The sequence below is a fragment of the Lemur catta genome, chromosome 8 (genome assembly GCF_020740605.2).
Source record: "Lemur catta isolate mLemCat1 chromosome 8, mLemCat1.pri, whole genome shotgun sequence".
In the NCBI taxonomy this organism is placed as follows: domain Eukaryota; kingdom Metazoa; phylum Chordata; class Mammalia; order Primates; family Lemuridae; genus Lemur; species Lemur catta.
In genome coordinates, this window is record NC_059135.1 from 59,956,831 (window position 1) to 59,981,347 (window position 24,517).

Sequence of the window (24,517 nt, forward strand, 5' to 3'; positions counted from 1 at the left end):
AAAATCACCAAACTTCTAAATAAACACCAAATTGCTCCTAATATTGAACACTGAAATACATGTGAGCTATACATACATTTAGGAAAGACTAATAAAAACAAGTGAGATAATTGTTTACCCACTTATTCCAGTTCAGGGCCTCAGGTGGCAGGAGGCTCTCCTGGAAGCTCAAGGCGCAAGACAGGAACCAATCCTAGACAGGACGCCATTCCATTGCAGGCAAACTCACACACCCACAGTCACTCAGACTGGGACCATGTAAACACACCAATGAACTAAACATGAACATCTCTGGGATGTGGGAGGAAGCCAGAGTCCCTAGAGAAAACCCATGCAGACATGAAGAGAATGCAAACTCCACAGAGACAGTGGCTCGAGCCAGGAATTGATTTCTTTTCTCATCGATATTATAACAAAATGATATTGAATGAAACAACATTGTTTAAGGACCCACTGTATTTGTATTTTTTTCTCCTTCATCTGTTTCTTCTCAATGCATTTGAGTGTAGGGAGAAAAAAACCAAATGGTAGCTAGGAAATCCAGCTGGCTGTTTTGGACGTGTTCACAGTTATGTAATCTGCTCAATATGTGTAAAACATCCATCAACTTAAGGGCAGAAAAGTAAGCCATAGTGTCAGCTGAGAATTACCCAGTTGTACTCAATTATTACTTCATTTTGAAAATGTCCTATAAAAGGGATAATTGCATGGAGAATATCTGTAATTACAATCTAGATTTTGATATGAGAAATAGGCTTGCTGATTATAGGTTTCCAGGTAGAGAATTAAGTAGTCATTAAATCTTATATTCTCACCTGTTCTAAATATGATAGAAATAATACCAATGCTAAACATATAGACTTTTGAGAATTAATGCATTAGTTAAGTATTCAACTGTACCCTCTGATCTGTTACTGTATGCCAAGCATAACTTCAACTGCACACTTCCCTCTACCTTGCCATGTTATTCTTGTTCTTTAAGAACATTGTATTTCATTTAGAAAATATTCATTCTACTTAACACTGAGGTAATACTGGCTCTTCTCATGCCATGTTTTTGCTTCATGTTCTATAAGCCTTGTGAGACAGGATATGTACAAGCAAAACTTCTGACTATCTTGGAGGTTGATACCATCTGGCCAAGCACTCTTGACCGCTTTCTTAGCTGTCATCTACCACCCTGGTCATTTTCCCCCTAAGTCCCCCATCCTCTACCAGTTTTATCTCAGTCCCTCTAACCTCTGTTGTTATGATCTCTATTAAAATGGAGGTATATGACTAATGCCCTATCTTAACGTATTTTTTTTTTGTTTGTTTGCTTATTTTAAGATGAGATCTTGCTATGTTGCCCAAGCTATACTCGAACTCCTGGCCTTACTCAAGCCATCCTCTTGAGTAGCTGGCACTACAGGCATGTGTCACCTCACCATGCCCAGCTTAATGAGTAGTTTTTTTTTTTTGTTTTTTTTTTTTAAACCTCTAATCCTGCAAACCATCTCCCTTATTGGGATTACCCTATAATGGTAACCTATAATGGTAATCTCTAACTAGGATTACTGTGCCTCTGAAATAAATTCAGGAATTTCACTCAGTTTATACATTCTTATCTTCCTACTTTTCCTACTAAACCTTTTGTTCAACCTTGTACATCTCTGGAACTTTTTTTTTCTAGTTATCTGGCTTTTCATGCATTTATTTCTGTGTTCTGTCTAAATTCCAGAGTCATCTTCAGCTGATGGTTATTTCTGGAGGGAGAAAGTGGGCCTTTGTCATGTAATTTTTAACCTCTATGGAAGCTGTTTTTTTCACCACTTTCTAGATTTAACAAAAGATGAAAAGTTGGGTTTTAACCCAGGGCTTCTGATATATAGTAGCACAATGGATGTAGCAGTTTCAGATATCACATGTGCACATCAGTCTTTCTTAGAGAAGAAAATCTCTCTTCCTCTGATTGTCAAACAAGATTTCTGGGCTCTCTCTGGACCAGCTTTAAGCCAATAGCCAAAGCAATTGCTGTGACCAGAGTAATGCCAGCCTCTAGTTGGTTTAGCTTGTGTTACTGGCAATCACAGTAGTAAGGTTGTAAGATCTTGCTACTAGATTTAACCTATGTGGGTAGGTTATGGGAATCAATTCCATCTAGTCACCAGGACTGCTAAACTGTACAAGAAATATGAAATAGATGCCAGGGAAGCAACAGACAAATGTCTGTTACAGTGGCTGATATTTTTATTTAATATAAAGGGCTTCTCACATTTTTAAGTTTTAATAGGTTTTTTTGTTTGTTTGTTTTGTTTTTGTTTTTTGAGACAAAGTCTTGCTCTGTTACCCTGGCTATACTGCAGTGGCATCATGATAGCTCACTGCAGCTCACTTCAACCTCAAACTCCTGGGCTCAAGCAATCCTCCTGCTTTAGCTTCCCAGGTAGTTGGGACTACAGGTGTGCACCACCATGCCCAGCTAAGTTTTTTATTTTTTTTTTGCAGAGACGGGGTCTCACTGTTGCTGAGGCTAGTCTAACTCCTGACCTCGAGCAATCCTCCTGTCTTGGCCTCCCAAAGTGCTAGGATTACAGGTGTGAGGCACCTGGCCTAGCCTCAAATTCTAATAGTTTATTTCAGGTTTGGTTATAGAAATTTAGGAAACCAACTCGGAAGACAGTATGAAATCAATAATGGAACACTTTTGCAGAAGCCTCTACTTTCTTCAGAAACCTTCTATGGGATTAGGAAAGGTATTATTATAGTAATTATATGTTGGGGTTTTATGAGCCATATAAGCTGGAAGATCAAGAATGAAAAGTAATCGAGGATGTAAGTGAAAGAATAGCTCTGGTGATTCACCAAATAGTAGTGGATGGCATGTAAATGAAGCTAGCGGATTTATTTCAGGGCTCAAGGGCACATGCCGGGGATGCAGGAGTGGAAAAGGTATAAGAAGTTGTATTCAGAGGACGAGTATTAAAGCTTGATTTTTTTTTCCTTCAGCCTTATTGAGGTATAATTGACAAAAATGTATATATATATTTAAGATCGATAACATGTTTTGATATATGTTTACATTGTGAAATGATTACCACTATCAAGTTAATTAACATATCCATCATCACACCTAGTTAGCAATTTGTGTGTGTGTGTGTGTGTGATGAGAACATTTAAGATCTACTCTCTTAGCAAATTTCAAGTATTGCCTACAGTATTGACTACAGTCACCATGCTATCCATTAGATATACAGAACTTATATTTGATAAGGTATATTATCATTACATTTGATAGGTTTGATACTTTCGATGTGGAGATGTTTCAGGCAATGACAAGGTCCTCATGGTAGTGGAGTACAGGGGTGAAGAAGCCAGTGAACGAGGTAGGGTATTGAATGGACCGTCAATGCGAGCATTGAAATTGACAGCAATTACAGCAGTAAGGAAGGATACGTTCAATATGAGCAAACTGTCAAATTCCTTAATGTTTATAGAAGGCAACCTGGATATAAGTGATTTAACATGGATGAAGTGGCAATATACCTGGATGCCAAGATGCTTGGAGGAGGAGGAGGAGTGAGTGGTTGTTAATGAACTAGAGTCATACGTTAGCAGAGAGGTTACAGAAGGCATTCAGGGAAATGGCGAATTTGCTCCATTTCCCTGACCTGCAGAAGCAAGGGGAGAATGGACAGATTCCGTTTGAGATGTACATGGTGGAGACGGCATGATCAAGGAAAAAGAAAGGTATATTAAGGCAAGGAAATAGAGGGAGTCTTTATAGACAACGTTAAAAATGGTGTACCATGCTTTTTGAGAGTTGTATAGCAGTTCCAGAAAGTACAATGGAAATCATTAGAAAGACGTGTGGGTAGGGATTGGTAAGAAAGAATGGGAAAGTGATATGTAAGCCACTCTGGGCAGTGATTATGGATCTGGGGCCTGATGGGGACAGAATTGCAAGTGGAAACTACATTTAGGCTCTCTGTGGTATTATTCCAGACTTTGTTTTATTTATTCGTTTATTTTTTCAGTGTTATCACTGACTGTTGCTTGAGTTCCTCCTCTTTGACCGCCCATGAAATTGAGCTTGCTGTTCTCCAAACCGTGCCCTTTTTCACTTGCCTCTGCTCATACATCCAGTTTTCTAGGAATATCTCTCAGTCCGTCTCAGCATCTAAAGCCCACTTCCTGTAAGACTGTGTCAGCCCTCACCTCCTCCAGGATGTGTGTCTCCATCCCTCTGCCTGGTCATATACTCTGTCATATTTGGCATGCCTTTTTAGATGCCTTGTTGTTCTGTGTATATTTGTGGCAAGACTGCATATTTTAGTTTGCAGTGCTATCTGGTAAAGTGCCTTGTCCTTTCTGTGTATAAAAATACTTTGTGGAAATATGAGCAGCCAAAAGGAACTCCAAATATAGTATAGGAAAAAACCCTCTAGATTTGTGGAGTTTTGGTTAATCTATGTATAAAAATGTTCTTAATTCATTTTTCTATGTAGTAAAGTCAACTTTGTTAACTAGAATTATTTTTGTACTTAGAAAAACTGTAAATTAAGACATTATGTTCATCTTAAAAATTAGACTTACTATCTTTTTTTAATATCAGTGCTTCATTTCAATTCCTTAGTAACCTTCAGCTGCCTGTTTTGTACCTGTCCGGTAGGGAGAAAAATCCCCTTTTTGTGGGGAGGATTTCCTCTAGCCATTCCTTGTGTGTCAAAGGAGACATCACTTATATATCCCTGAATCAGCTTCCTATTTTCTTCCTTGACAATAAGCCTCAGAAGTCTTTTTTTTTTTTTTTCCTTTTTTGGACTCAAACACCACTGAAAACCCCCAGCAAGCAGAAAGAATAGTTAGATGATGACTGGAATATCTGTACAAGGTTTATTTATGTTGCCATAGCAACTACATAGTTACATTGTCTCTCATTTTTTGACCTCCTAGCTCATATGAAAATGTTGGATGAAACTTTCTGAATTAACCCCTACTGAAAGTTATGCCACTGTCCCCTGGCTCATCATGAAGGGTTGTGCCTATTGTTTTTCTTGTAAGAAAACCAAAACCAAACAAAATGCAACTCTTTAAATTTTTGACCACTATTCATTTATGGGGTTATGTAGACGTTTTTTGAGAATGTCCAGAGTACCCTTCTGTCTTAGTTATTTATGCTGCTATAAGAGAATTCCACAAACTAGGTAATTTATAAAGAATTTAGTTTCTCACAGTTCTGGGAGCTGAGAAGTCCAAGATCAAGCCATTCCTATGGGGCAAGGGCCTTCTTGCTGTGTCCTCACATGGCAGAAGGTGAAAGGGCAAGAGAGCAAACTTGCAGCCTCAAGTCCTTTTTATAATGGCATAAATTTATGAGGGTATCACCCTCATGACCTGCACACCTCCCATTAGGCCCGACCCTCCCAACACTGTTGCATTGGGGTTTGTTTCCAATATATGAATTTTGGGGGGATACAGTCAAGCCATAGCATTTACTTTATGTGCATATTCATCATTTAAAAAATCATTTATTGACCCTAGTACCAATGGAATCCAAAAGTAGAAATAAATTTTCTTCCCTAAGGGAATCAACAATATAAGAAGGGCAATAGATAAATGCATGAGTAAGTATCAAATAGAGTTCTTGTACTCTGATTACCCATGAATGGCCTCCTCTAAGTGCTTAGTGAACAGAAGACAGGGAAGCAAAGTATGCAAATGGAAAAAAGGGAAGAGACTAGGGATGTCTTCTTAGAGGAATTAACATTAGAACTGGCCCTTGCAGAGAGAACATAGTGCTCTGGACAATGAGTTGGTACACGCTCATGTCACTATAGGATTTATGGAAGCAGCCATACAAAATAATTATGTATATGGATCCAGCACTTTCTGTATGTTTTTGCAGTGTGTAAGGAACTTGAAGGACTAAAGAAATAACTATGAATTATTCCTGAAGGAACTGAACTTAAAATTTAGATAAAAATGCAGACACAAAAAGAGAAGAATAAGATGATCTAGGATTAAGTACGAAGCAGGTATTTATTAAGCGACTTCTGTGTGCTGCACACTGGTAATATTACTCTCTTAGAGAATCTTAGTCTATTTGAGAATATAAAACATGCATAAATGAAAACTTAGCATTTTATTCAGTTTATAAAATTAATGTGAATGAACTTAGAGCTAAGTGCTATGAACACTGTGAAATGAGAGAAATTTACCAGGAGGTAAAGAGAGAAAGGAAGCCTGAGAAGATGATGGTGGTCCACTTGGACCTGCTGCTTCTCCTGCTGGACTCAAGTCTTGCCACCTCCTTCTCATGGCCTAGTTCAGCACCTCTAGAAAGAGTGTGACCATTCCCACTCTCATCAGAAGTGTTTGATGGTTTTAACTTCATTCATACCTCCTGCTTACAATAAAAAAATGTCTGAAGCTGTTATGCTAAATTTTGGGTGTGATTCAGTGTCTGGGATGGAAGAGGAATTTTTAATGTTTGGTTCTGGCCAGCCCGGTTAGGGCATGTGCTCCAGACAGCACTGATTCCCTGGGCCACTTTTGTCAGGGCCACAGCCCACATCTCAACAGGCATGCATCCTACCTTTCTAAAAGACCCATGCGATTTTGGCATTAATTCTTGGATTATTGCTGTGGAAATCCCAAAATATGTAGTCATCATAATCACATAGTGAAGGCATAATCTTCCTTTTACACAATAAAATTATAAAAAATATTGGAAAGTTAGGCAACCTACTGAACATTATTAATATATTTTATATATAACCATTTTAAATGTATCTTGGAAGTTCTAATTTTTTAGGAGACGAAATGGTACTTGCACTGGATTTTCTTAATATTTTGAATATTAAAGTTTTGTCAAACATTATTTAATAAGTGATACATTAATATAATGTTATTTTATATTCTAATTGCTATTATAAATTATAAATCTTTGACCAAAAATCTACTTGTTATATTGACAATGGTCTTAAAATAGCTGGCTGTTCTTATTAAAATTGTAAAGTACACAACATAAAATTTACCATTTTGACCATTTTAATGTGTATGACACAGTAGCATTTAGTGCACGTACAGTGTTGTGCAACCATCACCACTATTCAGTCCCAGAACATTTTCATCGTCCCTAGAGGAAACCCATATCCATTAATCAGTCCCTCCACATTCCTTCCTTCCCGCGCCCTGGCAACTACTGGTCTGCTTTCTGTTTGTTTTTTTTAATGTGAATAATTTGATGTCATAGCTTGGAAAATAATGGAAATAAACTGGTTTGAACTTTATTGTTCAGTTTATAAAGTTAAACTTTATTGCTCAATATGTCTATTTTCTATTCAGTTTGTTAGATTACTTTTCTAGACAGGTGAATATTTCTTAAAAATAGAATTCCGCAACATAGAGGGTTATTTTAGGAATGAATGGTTCTACTTTAGAAATTTTTATGTAATATTAAAACATTAGTTAATTTTATTAAAGGAGCAAATGAAACTCACAAAATTAAAAAGAAGTAGTGATAGAATAAAGGTCAGGCTTTTAAAAAAAAACCTTTTGTAATACTGAGAATTAACCACAAGAAGCAAGTTAGCCATCAGTATTTTTCACACTTTTGTAATCTGTGGAAATCTAAAATTGCAAAACATAAAAGTAAAAGGCAACTTAATAAGGGAATGAGAAGTATATAAATGAAAAATGTCTTAAATTACAAAGATAAAAGTTTTCTTTTTTCTACTGGATAGTCTTCTCGGAGGCTAAAAAAAATCATAAAAATGCACAATTTTGTTCAATTTTAAAAAGTAAATATTCATAATTCATAATGTTATTCGAGAAGTATAATTTCTCTAAAAAGCAGTAGTGAGGTTTGAGAACCTTGTTATTCTGTTGAGATAGGTACAAAATCTACTTTATTGATTTTTCTCTGTGAATGTGGTTTCCTTATGCTTTTTTTTGTTTGTTTTGAGCATTTTATAGATAAGGCCTTTGACACAAAGTCCGGGTGTATGTTTTAATTTGGAGCACATTTGGAATTAAATTTGAGTTTAGTGGGTAAGAGTGTAGCTTCCAGAGGCTGACTGCTTAGGTCCAAATCCTGCCTCCCAGGTGTACTAGGGCCTTGACTGATTCTCTAGATAGTTCTTATCCTTAACTTATCCTTAAGTATCCTGCAAATAAGCAGAGTGCCTGTTTGTGGGCTTGTGAGAAAGAAGAGTGACCGAGAAACACTTCATAAAGTGCCTGGCCCGTGGGGTAAATGCACGGAATGTTAGCTGCTGCTGGGATGATGATGACCTCAGAGCATTCTTTACCTGAAAGTTAAATGTTAGCCCAGTGCCTCTACAATTTGTTAGTAGCAATTTTATTTGTAGCAACTTTTGATTTTGCAAAACTGTTCCAACCTCTATCTGTAACTATTCACATACTTTTTTTCTTGGGCACAGGCCGTTATTGTGCTGTTTTGCATGTGGATATGAGGTACCTGAAAAATCCTTTTTGACTAAGAAAAAGTCTAATAACTTAAATCAGTGTAAAGAAGATAAATGTTTTTACGTGGTATTCATTACGTTCTATGTAAAATGTGTTGATATTTTTGTGCTTTTGATTTTAAAGTAGTAAAAAAGTACTTTTACAATTAGAATGCAAGATTATGAAATTCAGGATATTACAGAGGAAAACACATTACTCACTGCTAGTAAAATTCTGGAGGGATGTGTGTGTGTATTTACAGTTCTCCTATGATTAAGGAAACGCCCAGGGGAAAATATGCACATCACAGGCAAGGTATTCTTAGAGGGTGTCTGTTCTAAAGTTTGACTTAGTGGAAGAGCAATTATTGACTAGAGAATTATATTTACTCCTTGCCCAGAGACCTCACAAGGCGACAGCATGTCTCCGTGAAAACACAGCATCTTCACTCTGTTGGTTTCCCTGCCCTTTATATTTCCACCGAGCCCAGCAGATACACTGGCAGCACCGCCCAGGGCAAACATCATTTGGTTTCTAAATAAGGCACAAAGCTGAAAATACAAAGTGGAGTGGTTTGTGCATAAGTAGGAGTACTGTACCTCTTATTCGTACTTTGTGGTGATAATATCTGTGTCTTCATAGAACTCATGACCCAATATCCTGTGAGCCAAGGAAAATACTAATTAGATCAATTAATCAATTTATGTTTAATTATTCATTATTTTCCACACTAAAAAAGTTGGTCTTGAAAAAAGCCCTCGTGAAAAATCTCAAAACTTTCCCACATGACTGACTCAGAAGCCTTAAAAAAGAAATGAACATATATCTTTGAGTTGACTGATAACTTTTGCAAACTTAAATTGTTTTTTAAAGGGAGGAATTGCATGGAATTTCATTTTAAAAAATGTTTACTATAAAGTCCTGCTTATGTTCTCTTTTGGAGTATTAGAACATTCAATTAGTGTTAGCTATTTCTGTGCTGGGGGAACTATGCTGAGGACTTAATATGAACTTAATAAATTTTGCAGTAGTCCCCTGAGTAGGTATTATTACTACCCATTTTACAGATGAGGATCTAAGATAGAGTGAAGTTAAGTAATTTGCTCTAGGTCACATAACCACCAATGGCCATGCCAGGAATCAAGCCCCAGGTAGTCAGTTCCATCTTGCTAGACTGCCACACATGTCACTTTTTTTTAAAATACTAAAAAATATTCATGAGGCAAACCTTTTTCTCATTAGGCCTCATCTTAACCCTAAGTGCAATCGGAGGAGTTTCCCACAGATTGAGGCCTAACCCACATTTCATATTTGCATATTTCTTTCCCTTCCTTTAATTTTGCATCTAAACTTGTGGAGCTCTATCCCCTTAACTCTTCTCTTTCCTTCTAGACTGAATTATTGGGACAGAGGCTGGCAAAGAAAGACCTGAATGGGGGCACTAGGCTTGTGTGCTCTCTGTTACAGGAGCTGAAGGGGCCTTTTTGGTAGAGTGACTCAGAGAATGCTCCTGCTCTCAAGAGACTGCCCTGCCTGGGCCTGAGTGTCCTTGGGAGGCTGGGCAGCCTCTTGCAGAAATGGGCTCCTTGCTGGGGAAGTGGCATGGGTGGGCCAAGGTGGGGGCAGCTCATTAAAAAGGAGGGGGGGTGGGGAACACTTTATCTCCTGTCCTGTGTGGAATTCTCTGAGGGATAAGACTTTACCAGTGTTGGTAATCACTCTTTAATATTGTTGTTAAGGCTGAAGGGAGCAGGGAACCTTCTTGGCTTATCCTGTCAGGAAAAGAGAAGGCTGAGATAACTGTGATTCCTTCAGGTTATGAGCAGAAAGGATAGTTCTGAGAAAAGGTTTCTCAGGCAAAAATGGTGACTTGGTCATGATTTGCACTGTTTTTCCTCTCTTGTTAGAAAATCTCTGATCTGGGATAATGGAGTTACAAGTTTTGATCACTTTTCCACATAGACTGTAATGAAAGACCTAATTTCTCTACTTAGGGATAGGAAAGTAATTTGAATAGAAAAAACTAATAGTAATTCACCTCAATTGAAGAATGTGCAGTTTTGAGACCATGTTTTCAGTATGACTTTCATATTCAGAAGTCCAGAATGAATTCATTTCCTATGAAATCTCCTCCTTTTATAATTTCTATCCTCGTTAGTGGTCTCATCATTCACTGAATTATCATAGTCATACACTGGGATTTCTCCTGGTTTTCCCCCTCCTCTTTTGCTAACCCACAATTTTGTCACTATATCTTGTGATAGCATTTAAATGTCTCTTCAACCCATTCCTTGCTCTCTCTTCCCAGTGCTACCAGGTCTTGGCATTTTTTACCGGATTATTGATAGTTTAATTGGTCTACTTGTCCCCAGTCCCTTATGGCTTTAACAATCCTTTTCATTTTCATCATAATATTTCCATATGCAAATATATTACTGCCCTGTTTTACTGACTCCAAATTCCTCAGCGTGGCCTACGTGGCCTTCCTTGGAAAGCTCCTATCATTGGAACATTAAGACCTCTTGTGTCCCCTTGCATTTGCTATTTCTCCCAGGTATAACCATATCTGACAGCCCAAGAGTGAAGTGGATACCTTTCCCCATCCTGTGAGCTGCTATTTTGTTCCTTCAGTGACTAGCAATCTCCTATGTAGTAAGAGCTCAATTAATGTTGGATAAGTTTTCCCTGAAGGGAGGCCCTAGGCTATGTGGCCCCTGTTGCAGGAGCTGAAGGGGCTCTTCTCATGTATCTGTGGCTATTCTTGTTACAGGCATCCTATCAGAAGCATCAGAATTATATTTTTGTGGTTGTTATTGGCAACTCTTGGCCACTGTGCATAGGAGCAGATGACAACAGTGGTGGGATCCAGTCATCGGCTTAAAGTTTTCAGTGCTGATCTTCCAAGGCCACACAATGCAGTGTTTGTTTAGCAGGGTGAATTATTGGGCAACATTGAAAATTTAGAAAATGTTACATAAAGATCCAGAAGTCTTATTTCTTTTGGAAAAACTGAAAAACTTAGTTCTTTTTTCCCAGAGTATGGATTACCTGGATGTGAAAAGCGTCTACTGTCATTGGCCTCCTCTCTGCTTATCTACAAGTACTCTTTAGTGTATCTTTTAAGCTTGACTCATTTCATTTCTGTTGCAGTGCCTCAGTGACCCCTATGTTAAGGAAGTTGTTTTATACTCTTTAAAAGTTGTTTTAGCAACTCAAGCCTATATTAAGCTCATTATTCATGAATAATATCCATCTTGGTTTAGATAGAGGGAAGAGTATGTTCATATTTTTCCAAGAGTGCATTGTGAGTACCTAATTGCTGGTACCTAAATTCAGGTATATAGCAGCATTCCTATATCCCCCCTTCTTGAGCTTGCCCAGAATCCCCAGGTGCATGTACAAAATGTTTCAGGAGGAAGCTGGTACACCTTCCTTAGGAAGCCATGCAAAGAAAACTTAAAAACGATCTTGAGTTATACCATAGTGATCTTTCTTTAATAATGCCTATATGTGTATGCATAATAATTCACGCTTTAGTAACTTTTTCTTTTTCCTGCCATATTATTTCTTTTATACTGGGCAGATCATTTCTTTTTAATTAAGTTGTTAAAACCAGTAGTAAAATTTTTATATGCCAGAAGTAGAATCAAAAAGATATTTTAAAACTAAAAAATTCAAGTTACAGTTCAAAATTAAATTTGTACTAAATGTCATGTGGTATTTTGGATTACGTCATGGAACATATAAAGGACATTAGTGGACAAACTGATGAAATCCAAATATAGTCTGAAGTTTAGTTAATAATGTACCAATTTTAATTTACTAGTTTTGACAAAGGTACATTGTTATGTAAGATGTTTACATTAGGAAAAACTGGGTAAAGTATATATGAGCACTGTCCTACTACCTTTGCTACTTTTCTGTACTTTACCTACTGTTCTGTATTCCAGAACAATAAATTCTTAAAAATTAAACATGTAACATAATTATTAATTTCCTATGTGTTTTTAAGGGTTAACAGTATTGCCCCTTTTATATATAAATTAATCGTCAGGCTTTTCCAGAGACACTTAACCATGATTAAGTGGTATAAGCATTTAAGTCATACAATTAACAAAAATATATATTTCTTATAACCAATTCATTTATTTTGACAAAGACTTGTTGATTGCTTGTGAAGTGCCAGTCCTATTACAGGCATCAGGAAAAGACTGACAAATTATCTTTTCTCAGAATTTAGATTCCAATCGGAGCAGAGTTTTGCAGGGACAGCCATACAAACAAAATAAATTTTAAAAAGAAAAAGAACAGTGAGACATGCTTTGAAGAGAATTAAAATAGGGTGATGGGATAGCAACTGGTGTGATACCTTAGGCAAGATCCCTGAGAGTCTTTCAGAAGGTAACATTTCAACTGAGATCTGAGTGACAGGGAAAGCTCATGAGGAAAAGCATTCCCGGTCCAAGGAACAGCAAAGGCAAAGCCTGGAAGACTGGGAGAGCTTATGGATAAGAGACCAGAAAAAAAAGCCAGTTTTGCTAGAGCACAGTGGGCCAAGAGAAGGGACGTGAGGACAAGATAGTGCTCCAATCTTGTTGGGCTTCATTCACCAGGATGAGGAGTTTGGTATTTATTCTGAGAGCCATGGGGAAGCTTTGGAGGATTTAAAGCAGGGAATGAACTGACAGTTTACATTTTAAAATGGTGACCATGGAAGCTTTGTGGAAGAGACTGGATTGAAGCGTGAGAGCAGAGGCAGGGAGACTGTTAGGGTGGTGCGGGGGGAGGGGATGGTGTGTTGAATTAGACTGGGGTGGTTGTAGTGGAGATGAAGTGCATGGATTTGGCATCTATTTTGGATTGAATGTGTGAAGTGAGGGAAAGAGAGGACTGAATGAATCAAGGTAAATTCTTAGATTTTTGTCTTTTATGGAGCTATTATTGACATAGGAAAGACTAAGGGAGAAGAGGGGAAGAGTTTACTTTCGGTGTTATCAAGTTTGAGATGCCTAATGAAGCAGCCAAGAGGAGATATAAAAAATGGGTAGTCACATCCTAAGTAGGGTGACCCGATATAATTGAGTATGCAACCTGGGGTACCTTTGGCAGTAAAAGGGGAGAGAGCATTAGGGCACTAAATATTAAACTACCGAAGGGACAACAGAGACAAATTGGGACTGTCTCAAGCGTACGAGAATGTATTAATGTAGGAGTCTGGTTCTGGGCAAAGATTTCAAGATTGGCAATATCAAATGTTTAGAGTGCTGTGAAGAAGTCAATATAAGATAAGAACAGAGAAGAGTCCTGTTCTTCAATATCTAGAGCAACATGAGGCTTATTGGTGATAATGAAGATATAAGACTGCCTTTGCAGGGTTGGGGGTGGCAACCAGCTGGGGTGGACTCATGGGAGGATATGAAGTAAGAAAGGAGAAAAGCAGAAATAGAAACTATGATCATCTTTTTTTAAAAAAAATTTATTTTATATATAAGGTATACAACATGATGTTATACATAATGAAATGACTATTACACTCAAGCAAATTAACATACTTCCTCACATAATTAACTTTTTTTTTTAATGGTAAGAACACTTGAAGTCTATTCTCTTAGCAAATTTCAAGTATACAGTGCACTTTTGTTAACTGTAGTCCTCATGCTGTATATTAGATCTCTAGACTTATTCTTATGAACTTCTTCTTAAAGAGGTTTTGTTATGGAGAGAGATGTAGGTACAAATAACTAGAGCTGTATAAAAAGACAATCAAGTCTCATTAAGACTGGAAAGGAAGTGCCAGTAGAAGTTCTTGTTTTATTTTAGGCTATAACTGTAGCAGTCAATATTGCACATGTGGAAACAATGGAACATATAATTTTGCATTGAAGTTTCTGTTGCTCCTATTTGAATAGTTTACATTTGATTTTGAACATCCTGGAAAAATCTGAATTGTTGCAAAGATGCATTTTCATTTATAAAAGGACTGACTATAAAATCTAGCCTTTCAGATTCCACCCTATTCACATCTGGGCCTGTACAATAGAGGTGAAGCCATGAAGCTCAAGTACTGGCTTCATTGGCTGCGTTGAGGTTACCATGGTAGAAAATGGTGTTTGCTCTGGACTGATTAGGAGAAATCTTAGGGCATTTGCCAGGAAATCTACCTGTTTCCTTTTTCTTTTTACAAAATTAAATGCCTACTCTTTTCTCTGAGTTTTATTTTCATATGCTCAGCTTTCATCAGACTGTCATCCTACAAATAATTTTAAGGTTTTTCTTTAATATTACACAGATGTGCTTAATATTAAAATCAAATGATTAATTAAATGATCTAATGAGATGTTGCTTAAAAATTAAAAAAATATTTTGTATATGTTGAGAATTTTCAAGCATTTATAACTTTATAAAGGAGAAAAAAACATTGAATTCTCTAGTTTTTAAATTATTTGATAAGGAGCTGCTTTGTAAAATCACTGTATAAAACACATTCTAGAAAAATGGCCTGTGAAAATGTTACATGATCATTCCCGGAATGATTTTGTAAGACCAGTGAATTCCTTCTTTTACATGTTTGCCAGAGGTAAGAAGTGCCTGGCGCTTACACACACATGATAAACAGTAGAGTGTTAGTAATAGAACAGGACAGTTGGTTTAGCATTCTCTAAAAGTAAATAGCCAAAGGAACGGTGCTGCTTCATAGAGGCTTTCTGGAAGAGTTGTAAGTATTAATATATATGATTTGTAAAACTTGTAAAATAATTTAACATTTTCTAGTATTTTAGAAGTGTCTAATATTTTCTTTTGAACTATTATTACTCTTAAACACTTCAATATGTCTGAGGACTCTTTTTTTCCTGCTCATTCAAATGTCTCAGTGAGGAGTTAGTAAATTATGTAATTTACTCTCCAAAGCATCAGTTCACAAAACCCATAAAGAACTTATGGGTTTTGTGAACTGATGCTTTGGAGAGTAAATTACATAATTATTTTCCTTGACATATTAAATGTATATGCAATTATGTAATTTATATTTATTGGGGAAGAAAAATTATTTTACATGTAACAATCCATTAAACTTTGTGTATATAAAATTAATTACTGCTGTTCATTGCATTCTTATTTGAAACACTTTCAAGAGTTAAGACATGGTGAAGTTCCTTTCAAATTATGATAAACATTTCAGTAAACAATGTGAAAAATTGCACTTTTCCAGGGCTTTAAATTTTACAAGGAATAATCGCTGTCTTTTTTAATACTCACAAGAACCTTATAAAGCAGACTTTGGATATTTTCTTTGTTCAACATCAGTAAATAACTAAACTGAGATTTAGAGGTGTTAAGTTACTTGACAGAAAAATTCAAACTAGAATCAAGCATTTCCATCTCTAGGTTGGCCCTCTTTCCCCCATGTTATTAACAACCCTCCAGGTAGAAAGTAAAAGTTGCACTTCGCTAAATTTACCTGAATTAAGTTAAAAAACAAATAAACCCTTAGCACATGACTCTAAGAGCAAACCTTGAGTTTAATATTAACTCTGTCAGCATGACCCCTGAATAAGAAGGTTGCTTCTAGAAATTCTGACTTAACTGGTACAGGATTACATATGACTTTGCTAAACTGAAGAGTACAACCTGACTCATCTCCTTGCTTATAGCACTGTACTTTTTGTACAATGTGTGTGCTAAAATTTCATTCTCTTTGTAAGGACTACATTAGTTCCATCCCTTAAATAGATGGTGGATGTTATGTAATATTAGATGAAATATGAAAATGAGTCCTTTTATGTATGCTAAAATTTTTGTGCAGAATATCTGTGAATAGTCCAAATGCTCCCTTTAATTGAAACTCCAAATGGTTAGTAGTGAATGTTTGGAGACTTAAAAAAAAGTGAGCTAACATTGTCTTGTGGTATAAAGTATTTCTTATAGCTGATTAGTATCTAAAGAAGTCTCTGAGAAGTGATAAGATTATAAAAACTTATAGAATGAAAAGTGAAATAATATAATAATCCTTTGTACCTAGGAGAGATTTCAAATGTTCAGATTATAAATGTTTGCCATTATAAAATATATCTAAAACTTGAAAATAATTAGTAGAATTATTTGGTTGTATTTTTTTAACAAGGGCTATGTTTCTAAATACCTTGTAGGAATATGACTTACGTAATTCAAATTTCCCATAGAAATACATGAGATTTATATTTTTCAAATTTTGCACACTCATTTGATCATATTTAAGGTTCACATAAAACAGCACAAACTGCAGTCTCACCTTGTTTTATTTTAAAGATAGTGATCCAGTTACTGTCACTGGTTAATTGCTGCTAAGCACGCACTGTAAGGATTAACAACTAAACAAATCCACTTAATTCATGTAGGCCATGAGGTCAGATGGTCCAGACTATAAATAGGCAAACTTAATGATGTCATTAATAAGGAAGAAGAGAATGTACCTCTGGGGTGTCTTGTTCACTCCCATTAAGCATATGTTCTTTAGAAAGCAAATTACTGAACCATATGGAATAAGGAAAAAAACTAAGGTGAGTAATAGAATTGTTTAACACAAACTCATTGTACATTTAATATTAAGAGTATAATTATATTTCATTTCCATGTTTGAAATAATTATGCATTAATCTTTAAAATTAAATTTGGGTGACATTTATGTGGAATTTTGAAGTTGTATTGCTATCACTTTAAGTGGTGTGTTTAGATACCTTCCTATCATTATTTAACATTGTTAAAGGAAAGTGGATAGTAATTCATACAAAGACAAATGCTGTTATTGCCCCATAAAGCCCCATAAACCATATATATGGTGATGTACAATTAGAAACTCATTCTTTCTAAACCTGTCTCAACCTTCTCACTATGCTGTGCCTGGTACTTGTCCCATTTTTGATTTTTATCTTCAGCCTGTTGTCAATTATGTCATAGAACTCCCAAGTCAGTAGGTGGGCTCACCCACAGACAGTAGCCCCTTGTGAGTTTCTAGAGTCTTATCTTATACCTTCTATTTAATTTTATGTTAAGTAGAGGGAGGATTATTCATAAGATTTCTGGAAAGGGGGTGGGAAGTACCTTGAATTGAGGGTTCCTTGTCTTTTAAGCAGTGTGGAGTAACTTCTAGGAGTTGCCATGGCATTTGTAAACGGTCATGGGGCTAGTGGGAGTTTCTTTTGGTATTATGCTAATACATTATAAGCAGGGTATAATGAGCAGTGAGGGTAACCTGAGGTGGTTTTTCATGCCCATCTGGGTTTCAACTGGTTTTAACTGGTTTCTATGCCATCTGTTGTTTCATCAGAGACCTTGGTTAGGGGCTTAAGACACTTATCAAACAGGGTTTGCTAGTTCCCATCTCTTTTTTTTTGGAGACAGAGTCTCACTCTATTGCCTGGGCTAGAGTTCCATGGCGTCAGCCTAGCTCACAGCAACCTCAAACTCCTGGGCTCAAGCAATCCTTCTGCCTCAGCCTCCTGAGTAGCTGGGACTACAGGCATGTGCGCGGCTAATTTTTTGTATATATTTGTAATTGTCCAGCTAATTTCTTTCTATTTTTAGTGGAGAACGGAGGGTCTTGCTCTTGCTCAGGCTGGTCTCGAGCTCCTGACCTTGAGCGATCCTCCCACCTCAGCCTCCCAGAGAGCTAGGACTATAGACATGAGCCACCATGCCCAGCCCCCTATCTCAATACTAGAACTGAAGTGTACTGTCTTGTACTACAACACTCTTTCCTGGTTGCCACTGCCCCTCCTGGTCAGTTCAGAACACTGTACCCTGATTGTTGTGTTTCATCTGTGGTATAGGAGTTGCCATTACTGACCAACCTTACGTGGAAAGTACTTTTTGAGTTGTCATAAACTTGTCCTCTTTCAAATACACGTGCTCAGTGGCTTTTATTTTACTCAGTAATGCTCACTTTTTACTGGCTCAGTATTTGGTATTATCACCTGTGGCCAAGGAGCATTGTCAGGTTAAATAGCCCTATAAGGAAGGATTAAGCCTATAATTAAGGATTCACTTGAAGCCAGTATTAATCAGCTGAAGTACTTGAGCACAATCAGAAAATGACCATAATTTTTCATCAATATGGATTTAATTTTTCACAGAGCTGAGAGCAAGTGAGCTAGCATTTAAAAGCCTGTAGCAACTGCTTAAGTTAGAAATTAATAGCCTTTTGGAAGTGATGTTCTAAGACTTGATTTCTTTCAGTAATAAGATGGCTGGGAGATAGTAGAAAAACTATGATTTGTTCCTTCCTGGGAAAAGGTGGAAAGGGGCCTAGTAGGTGCTTGGCATAGAAATCCCTAATGTAAATGTGAAAACTGTAGGTCTGGAGTTTGAAAATGTATCATCACCCTTACTCATTCCTGTGGACAGCCTCTTAGGAATAATTGAATGAAGATTTGGCAGAGACTTCCTGGGTTTTAACTCTTACTATGTTGTATATAGGATAATGTTTAGTTTGATCTTTTAATGAGTTATATCTAAAAAAAGAAGCTTTTAAATCAAACACCTTGATGCTTCTTATGTATGTGTCTGTGATTTGCCAACAGTAATTTTATATAAAAGCATAAGGAAGGACCTTTAATGGACATTTAAATATGTGACCCTTATGTCTTATTGAAGATATGTTTTCCTACACACTGTTCTTTTAATAGCATGGGTTTTTTTCTTATGTCAAAATTTTCACTTCTGTATTGATATGTCAGGTTTGTGTTATGAATAACAGTACTTGCATTTTTTTAATAGATGAATAATGTCATTTGCATGCCTCCCGCTTTATCTATAAATGAGAGCCTCTTGGCTCAGTTACATAGTCTATGAATGAGGTTCTGTGTGGGTAGGACTTTAGTAATTAGCCATTAAATAGAGCATAAGTTATTGATGGGGATCATTAGTTTTTTTCTTTCTAATACCTTTGCCTTTATTTTAGTCCTGTGGTTCTCAAACTATAATGTGCTGGATCATCGCCTGGGCCCCATATACAGATTCTATTTAAATATGTACAAAGCAGGGCTACCCAAGCAAACTTGTATTATAAACAAGTTCCATAGGGGATGAATGTCCATCAAATTTTCAGAATTACTGCCTTAGATGTATTTTTCCAGTAACTTTTTACTTTTCGATAGTTTGCTTCAGAAGAACTTGCAAACATAGTGCAGAGAGTTTCTCTGTGCCCTTTGCATATTCTCCCCAATAATAATATATAACCATAGTACATTGTTAAAGCCAGTGAGGTGACATTGATACTAATACTATTAACTCAGGTACAGACCATATGCAGATTTCACCAGCTTTTACATGCATTGTTTATTATCACTGTATGTATGTTTTTTTTTTATTTTGTAGTCCTGTGAAATTTTGTCAGATGCATAGGTTTGTGTAACCACACCATAATCAGAATACAGAACCTTTCTACCACCAGAGAGAAACTCCCTCATGTTACCCCTTAATAATCTCACCGTGCCTCCAGCTCTGGCAGCCATTGATCTGTTTTCTGTGACCTTAAGTTTGGTGCTTTGAGACTCTATATAAATAGAACCATACAGTATGTAACCCTTTGAGACTAGTGTTTTTCAATCAGCCTAATGTCCTTGACATCCATCCAAGTTAAGTGTATGAAGACTTTTGCATTTTATTGCTGAGTAGTGTTCTATTGTATGGTTGCATCACAGTTTTTTATTCATTCTCCCATTAGAGCACATTTGGGTTGTTTCCAGTTTGGGGTCTTTATGAAGAAAACTGCCATAAACATTGATGTACAGATTTTGTGAGAACATAAGTTTTTGTTTCTCTTGTGTAAATACCTAGGAGTAGATGGCTAAGTCATATGGTATGTATATGTTTAGCTTGATATGACACTGCCAAACTATTTTCCAGAGTGGCATTCACTAATTTGCATTCACCTTTTACAAGCCACATATGAGAGAGCTGGTTTCTCCACATTCCTCTCTGCAGTTGAAATCACCAATATTTCAAAATGTAAGTGTGCAGTGGTATCTCATCACAGCTTTAATTTGCATTTTCCTAATGAATAATGATGTTGAACATATTTTTGTGTGCCTATTTGCCATTCATATATCCTCTTTGGTAAGGTGTTCAAACTTTTTTCCATTTTATAATTTGATTACTTTTTCCTGAATGTTGAGTTTAGAGGGTTCACTGTATATTTTAGATTAAGTCTTTTTGTTGGGTATGTGACTTGCAAATATTTTCTCCTAGTCTGTGGCTTGTCTTTTCATCCTCTTGGCAAGGTCTTTGATGGAACAAAAGTTTTTAATTTTTGATGAAGTCCAATTTTTTGAGATACATACATATTAAACACTACGTTCAAGTGGTTCTTCTAGCTAGACTTGAACATAGTGTCTCCAATAGAGTTTAGAAACACTAAAATCTAAAGTAGCACCTTATACAAAAATCAACATAAAATTGATATAAATGTAAAACAAACTTATAAAATATATAGATGAAAACATAAGAGAAAAAAATCTTTGGGACCAAGGGTTAGGCAAAAGTTTCTTAGATATGACACCAAAGGCACAATCCATAAAAGATTTAATATATGTGTATCCTCAAAACCTATAGCTAGGAAAATTATTTTGGAAAATTCATTTCAAGAAGTTTTTACTTTATCAGTACACAGTGAACGTTATGCTTGAGTGTGGTTTACCCCAACACATACCATTTACCAACACAGATTTAAAACTTTAGCACAGACTAATGACTCAATGATGTTTAATATTTACCAAAGTTTACATTTGAGAGTAGATGATTGTGACTTGACAGCAATTGTTGCTTTCATTCTTTGGTTGGCTGATCTAGTGTGTTTGTTTGGCTGACATATGCATTCCCACTATGTGATATGCACATGTACATATATTTTAATAATTCCCACATTTAATGTTTTTTCAGTTCATTACCTAGCATGCTTTTGAAAATTGAAAAACATTTTTCAACTAAAAACTTTGTAACTTGAGAGTGAAAGTTTCTTTCTTTACATTCATTATGTTATTGCTTCAGAGAATATGAGATAAAACAATCTATGGCTAATTTTTTGTCGTAATCAGTAACCTTTTCTTTGAATTTTTATGAATAATTCAACCTTTTTTTTGTTTGTTTATTTTTTGAGACAGAGTCTCATTCTGTCACCCTGGGTAGAGTGCAGTGGCATCATCATAGCTTACTGCAACCTCAAACTCCTAGACTTAAGTGATCCTCTTGTCTCAGCCTCCTGAGTAGCTGGGACTACAGGTGAGTGCCGTGATGCCCAGCTAATTTTTCTCTTTTTAGTAGAGATGGGGTCTTGCTCTTGCTCAGGCTAATCTTGAACTCCTGAGCTCAAGCGGTCCTCCTGGCTTTGCCTACCAGAGTACTATCATTACAGGCATGAGCCACCGAGCCTGGCCAGCTCAACCTTTTTTGAAAAAGTAGAAATATATATTTATAAGAGCTTTTGTACTTAATTTTGTGTGCCAAAGAAGAAAGAGGTCCAAGTTTTGCATAGTTCTCTCTCCCAATGTTTTTGTTAATCATTTATAAGTTTTTAAATTGTAGTGCCAATCACATTTTTGTTATCTTTTTAGGACTCATTTTTTTAAACCACGGTGACTCTCCCATATACAGTGCCTGCAAGGCAATAAACATAAAGTGCAAAAAGGAAGCTTTCAGTAGATGATGTTGATCCCAGTTGCTACTGACACTTGTTAGTTACAGGCAGAAATCTGTGCACAGAATGAATGGAGTCACAAGTGAGCATTGGGATGTGGTTTCAAGGTTTCGGTTTGTTATTGAGAAAAATTATTTGGTAATTTCTATAAATGTTTATGAATTACTTTAGGGTACTATTCAAAAAAGCATAGTATTTGTTAGGGGATTACATATGTAAGATACTTGGCCCAGTTCCTGCAACTAGACAAGCATTCAGTTAATGTGGACTTTTTGGTAGGGTCCACTTAGGATATCTTTGCCTTTTTTAAATAGACTCATTTCATTTTTAAGTTATTGGTATCTGAGGACCTCATATGGCATTTCTTTAATTTACACTGTTTCTTTATGTAGCACTGAACACACAGTGGGTGCCCAGTAAATGTTGACTGTCTTGTGACTCATTTTAAATAATCTTTTTAAGTCTGTTTTTTCAACTTGCTCATTTATTTATATTTTATACCTACTCCTTTGATATGTTTGTTTCTACTGGAGGTTTTCCTCATTTTTCCTCTCATTGATGTTTGACTTTACCTATGTAAAAAATAAACATCTCATATAAGATATTTGAAAACTCCGAGACAAACTGAAATTGTGGCAACAATTATGGGAGAGATATGAGAAATTTAATTTTAATTTCTAGATACATCTCCCTGTTCTATATCTTGATCTGTGTGGTAGTTTCTTGAGAGAGAGAGGTATGTGTGCGTATATGTAAAATTGTATTCACTTATATTTGTGCATTTTTTGTATATAAATTATATCTCAGTAAAAACTATAAAGGGAAATATTTTTTTCTCTCATATGGAATTTCCTTCTTTGATAAAAGGGAGCAAAAATATAATAGGGATTTAAATTTTAAATTTAGAAGCATTACTACTAAAATTTTGGACCACTTTTCAGATTTGTTATTGATTCTGAGACCTTCTTGCATTTACATGAACTTGTTTGACCTAGGTAGCAACCTTCGGGCAGTATATCAGAGTTTACAGAGTTCCGATGAGGGTATATCCTTAACTTTAATTGAATGTTTACTATGTATCAGGCATTATGCTAGACCTTGTTCCAGCATACTGTTCTCAAACTTAACCGTACTTTAGAATCACTTGGGGAGATTTGAAAAAATTCCCACAAGCCAATTAAACCACAGTTTCTGAGAGTAGGACCTAGGCCTCAGCATTTTCTTAAATGTCTCAGGTGAATCCATTGTGCAGCCAAGTTTGAGAACCTAATCAGCAATCCTGTGAGGCAGGATATGTTATCCAGTTTTGCAATTGAAGTTCCAGTGAGATGAAATAACCTGATAACTAATTATTGCAGACCCAGGCACAAACCGAGATCTCTGACTTAAAATCTTGAGGTCTATCAATAGCTTTTGGTGATGAATATGTAGATTTTTTCCTTTTTAATTGTAAATGCATATCTTTTTTCTATTACCCTGTGCCTTTCTTTAATGTCTTAATGTTATCACTGGAAAATTATAATGTATACATTTAGTGAGCTAGATATTTTTGTTTTCCCCCTGCAATGCCACCGATGTGCTCCCACCAAAAAAAAAAAAAAAAAGTGAAAGCCAAATTATACATTTATTAAGTACTTATTTAAAAAATATAGATAGACATAGATATTAGAAGAAGAGTTTATTGACTTAGAAATGCTCAGGAATAAACCATTAGCCTATCAACTTTCATAAAAGGTGATATATTGTGCAGTTTTTAAGCTATTCCAGATATGTAAACAAAATGAAAACTAGAAACCCAGGTTTTGGTATTGAGAATGTTATTAGGATAGCACTAGATGTTGAAGAAATTACCCCAGAAATTACCTGGTGATGAGTAGAGGGGGAGTGGAAAGAGAGGATTATGTTATTTAGCATCTCATTGGCTGCCTACCATAATGAATATTAAACTTTTCCTCATGGGAATTATTTTTAAGATATTTTTTCTATTGAAATACATATCTGCTTAAAATAGACTAAGAATTTCTTCATGAAAAGATTCTTGGCAAGTTAATTTGGAATATACGTCTAGGTTAAAGCCAAAGAAAAATAAGTGCTAATTATGGTGCTCACTAGCTCACTCTCTCTCTCTGTGTATATATGTGTATATATTTGTGTATATGTGTGTGTGTACATATGTATAGATACCCACATGCTCGTATATGCATACATGTATATGTATCGAATATGTTTAGGGTAAAATGAACAAAAACTGGCCATATGTATAATAGAGATATGAAATTATAATTAAGCATGAGTGAGAAAAACTTCTAAAGTGTATTTGGAAACTACCTTTGCACTGCCTAGTGATTTTTTTTTTTTTATGTATACATGAAAAGTACAGCAGAATAATAAATACTG

The 24,517-nt window shown here is 35.9% G+C and overlaps 1 protein-coding gene across 6 annotated transcripts in view; it reads left to right on the forward strand.

The window, feature by feature from the left end:
* COBLL1 (cordon-bleu WH2 repeat protein like 1) overlaps nt 1–24,517 on the forward strand; it is a 130,534-nt gene that overhangs the window by 43,974 nt on the left and 62,043 nt on the right. Inside the window, exon 1 of one of the 6 annotated variants that reach the window (XM_045559390.1) lies at nt 20,350–20,436. The exons of the other annotated variants lie outside the window; for them this stretch is intronic. Coding sequence (XP_045415346.1) covers nt 20,435–20,436 — 2 coding nt within the window. The 5' untranslated portion in view covers nt 20,350–20,434. Of the gene's footprint in view, nt 1–20,349; nt 20,437–24,517 lie in introns of those variants that run through there. 6 annotated transcript variants of the gene reach the window in all.